At 40.4% G+C, this 3,780-nt stretch overlaps 1 protein-coding gene across 1 annotated transcript; it reads right to left on the reverse strand.

The window, feature by feature from the left end:
- Positions 1-798: 798 nt before the first annotated feature.
- LOC119579760 lies at positions 799-2,134 on the reverse strand (the record flags this gene model as incomplete). The annotated part of the gene is given in 2 exon segments (XM_037927659.1): positions 799-1,808; positions 2,029-2,134. Coding segments are annotated over 2 exon segments (450 nt in total), but the record flags the coding sequence as incomplete, so codon positions are not given.
- Positions 2,135-3,780: the final 1,646 nt, after the last annotated feature.

Raw genomic sequence — 3,780 nt, forward strand, 5'->3', positions numbered from 1 at the left:
AAATTACCCGCCAAGAGAGAGAAACCTTGCAAGAACACTGCAGGGCTCATCAAGGACGTCGAGGCTAAGGCGATTTGAGTGTGGGTTGGTGACGATTTTCGACCTATTTGGCGAGGTTCGTGACAGACTATCCATCGGGTCCGTTGAAAAAAAATGTTTACTGTACTTCTAAAATATGAGAGTGAAGAGGTGCTTGCAAAAGTGGATAAATCATTTGTTAGTGACTTGCTGATAAATGTATCACTTGTTCATTTGTGGTAGATGCGAGAACGGATTGATAAAGAGAATGATACAAATAGATACATTCATAAATGAGTAATTTATGTGAGTCTGGGAGTAAACAAATAGTTTAAAGTTTCCGAAAAGAGGTCGGACTTAAATAAAGTGGCATTGTTTATTTTACCAAAGTGACAATAACATAATGAATTTCCACTTGTACCTCAGTGTCACGTGATATATATATATATATATATATATATATATATATATATATATATATATATATATATATATATATATATATATATATATATAATATATATATATATATATATATATATATATATATATATATATATATATATATATATATATATATATATATATATATATAAAATATATATATATATATATATGTATATATATATATCACGTGACACTGAGGTACAAGTGGAAATTCATTATGTTATTGTCACTTTGGTAAAATAACAATGCCACTTTATTTAAGTCCGCCCTCTTTCGGAAACTTTAAAACTATTTGTTTACTCCCAGACTCACATAAATTACTCATTTATGAATTGTATCTATTTGTATTCATTCTTCTTTATCAATCCGTTCTCGCATCTACCACCAAATGAACAAGTGATACATTTATCCAGCAAGTCACTAACAAATGATTTATCCAACTTTTGCAAGCACCTCTTCACTCTCATATTTTTAAGAAGTACAGTAAACATTTTTTTTTCAACGGACCCGATGGATAGTCTGTCAACGAACCTCGCCAAATAGGGTCGAAAATCGTACACCAAACCCACACTCAAATCGCCTTAATGCCTCGGACGTCCTTGATGAGCCCCTGCAGTGTTCTTGCAAAGGTTTCTCTCTCTTGGCGACGAGTGAGTTGAATGCGCTCCCGCTGGCTAATTTCGGTCGCCACAATTACGTTGATTATAGGACTTCTTTGGTATCGTGGAGGTGATTATCCGCAATTCAGGTGCTGATTTTTTATTTATTTTTATTCTATTTTATTATCTTTATCTTTTCTCTGGGGTGGGGTGAGGGTTCACTTTGTTTTGCCTTTCATTTTTTTCTTATTTAATTGCAGATTTTGTGATTTTATATATTTTTTATTCTTCACTGCATAGAATTATTTTATTCCTTGTTCACCATATCATCATCATCTCCGTTTATTCCTCTGTCTCTAGTACCCTGTTTATCACAATGTTCGGTCCTCGCGCCCTCGGGTTAGAGCGCCTCCTCGCCTCTCTCGGGCGACTCCGGCGCGAGGAGGGGGTCGGCCTCGGGCCCCTCCCTCTCCTCCTTCTCCTCGATGGCCTTTCCGTCGTCCTTGGAGGACGACGAAGACGCCGTGCCCTTCGACGAAGGGGAGGATGTGTCGCTGTCCTCCTTCGGGGACGGGGAGGCGGCGCCGTCGGAGGGCTCCTCGGGGATTGGGGAGGTTCTGCCGGAGGGTTTCTGCGGGGAGGCAGCGTCCATGACCCGGATGTCCTTAGAGGTCTCAGCGTCCTTGTGGTCAGCGAAGGTCGTGACGTCGTCCTCCTCGATCCCAGGAGGCTCCCACTCCGACACTGGAAGCAGAGACGGGATTAGCGCCGGGCTTAGCGTGGCCGCGGACGTGAGCTTACTGGGATATTTTAAGCGACTTTGGCGGGGCGGAAAGCTCTTTAATAAGGACATTTCTGTGTAGAAATTACTCAAATGGCAGATAGTATAATCAAAGCTCCAACTCATGCAGAAAGTATATCCGTGTATGAAAAATGTCATATTAAAAAAAGCGTAATAACGCACCTGGACTAAATGTCGGGAACTGAACGTGTTTCTTGCCGTTCCTCATTATTTTGTTTTCGCACAAGTTGTTGCCCGACGAGTGCAAGTTGTGGGTACTCGGATCATCCTGCAGATTAAGATAATAATTACAGGACCATAACAGAAACCAAAGAACCAAAATACAGTTTGCTATTCAGCTCGGATGAAAATAAACCCAGAATGTGTGAAGGGTGGAATCTAATTCAGCAACGCAATAAAGCAACAAGAAAGATACAGTAAAAAGAATGATGAAATACAGATATATATATGGTGTTTTTATCTATATACAGTAAAGACATGTAAAAGATTAAACGGACACATGCCGGGGCTGTTGGTAACGTCTAGATATTTTTTTTTCTCTCACTCTTTCTCTTTCTCTCTCTCTCTTCCTCCCCCCTCTGTCCCTCTCCTTCCCTCCCTTTCCTTCTGGCCCTTTCCCTCTCCCTCTCCCTCCTTCCCTCTCCCTCCTTCCCTCTTCCTCTGTCCCTTCCCTCCTTCCTTCTCCCTCTCCCTCCTTCCCTCTCCCTCCTTCCCTCTCCCTCTGTCCCTTCCCTCCTTACCTCTCCCTCTCACCCCACTCCCACAGCGCCTGCATCCTAAATCTCGCACCTTGAAGCTGCCGTCGCGCGATTTTTGTCTCTTCGAAGCCCAGCCCAACAGGACATGCCTCGCGATCTTCCACAAGGAGATATCGACCCAACTTCTCCCTTTCACACCGAGTGACAAAAGATCGCAATATTCCTTTGTCACAAAGCGATCTGTCTGACTGCGCGCACGACGGGGAGACCGTGACGAGGAGGGAGAAAGAGCAGGGATGAAAGGGAGATGAGGAGAAATGAAGAGGTAAAAGGGGAGAGAAGGGGAGAAACGAGGAAAAACGAAGAGGAAAGGGGGAGAAGAGAAAAGAGGGAGGAGGTGAGACGAGGAGAAACCATGCGAGGATCGAGAATTAAGTGAAAAAGGAAATTCATAATGGATAGTATAAGATTAGTGTGTGTGTGTGTATGTGTGTGTGTGTGTGTGTGTGTGAGAGAGAGAGAGTATATATATATATATATATATATATATATATATATATATATATATATATATATATATATATATATATATATATATATTTTTTTTTTTTTTTTTTTTTTTTTTTTTTTTTTTTTTCCTTCTTCTTCTTCTTTCTTTCTTTTTTCTTTTCTTTTCTTTTCTTTTTTTCTTTCTTTTTTTTTTTATTCACCCTTTTTTGCGAGGTGGAGTGCACTCGAGGGGGGAGCATATGGCGTAAGAGGAGATAAAAAGGAGGAAGAAGGAACGGAGAGAGGCCATGCAAAGATCGTGAGTGGAAAAAGAATTACTCAATTCAATATATTATTTTCTCTCTCTCTCTCTCTCTTGCGAAGATGCATCTGCGAGAAAGGTGATAATTGGTTAAATACAAAATGCGTCGAAAACTCGAGTTGTATTTCAAGGTATTGCCGTCACCAGCCTGGTTATTATCCAGTGAGCATCATCACCTCTAAGTTATTTGATGATTATCATCATCAGCTTGTCAATTATCAAAGGATTACCATCATTCTCAATTATCAGTATCATCACAAACCTGCTAATCTATCAGCATTTATCACTAGACGTATCGCTAGACCGCTAGTGATGTGTAATTTAAAAACAGAACGTCCTGGAATGTATTTAGAAATGCCCTAAGAAATATCTTCTCGCATTTGTTAGTGTTAGAAACTCTTCAAA

Source organism: Penaeus monodon, chromosome 2 (genome assembly GCF_015228065.2).
Source record: "Penaeus monodon isolate SGIC_2016 chromosome 2, NSTDA_Pmon_1, whole genome shotgun sequence".
Classification (NCBI taxonomy): domain Eukaryota; kingdom Metazoa; phylum Arthropoda; class Malacostraca; order Decapoda; family Penaeidae; genus Penaeus; species Penaeus monodon.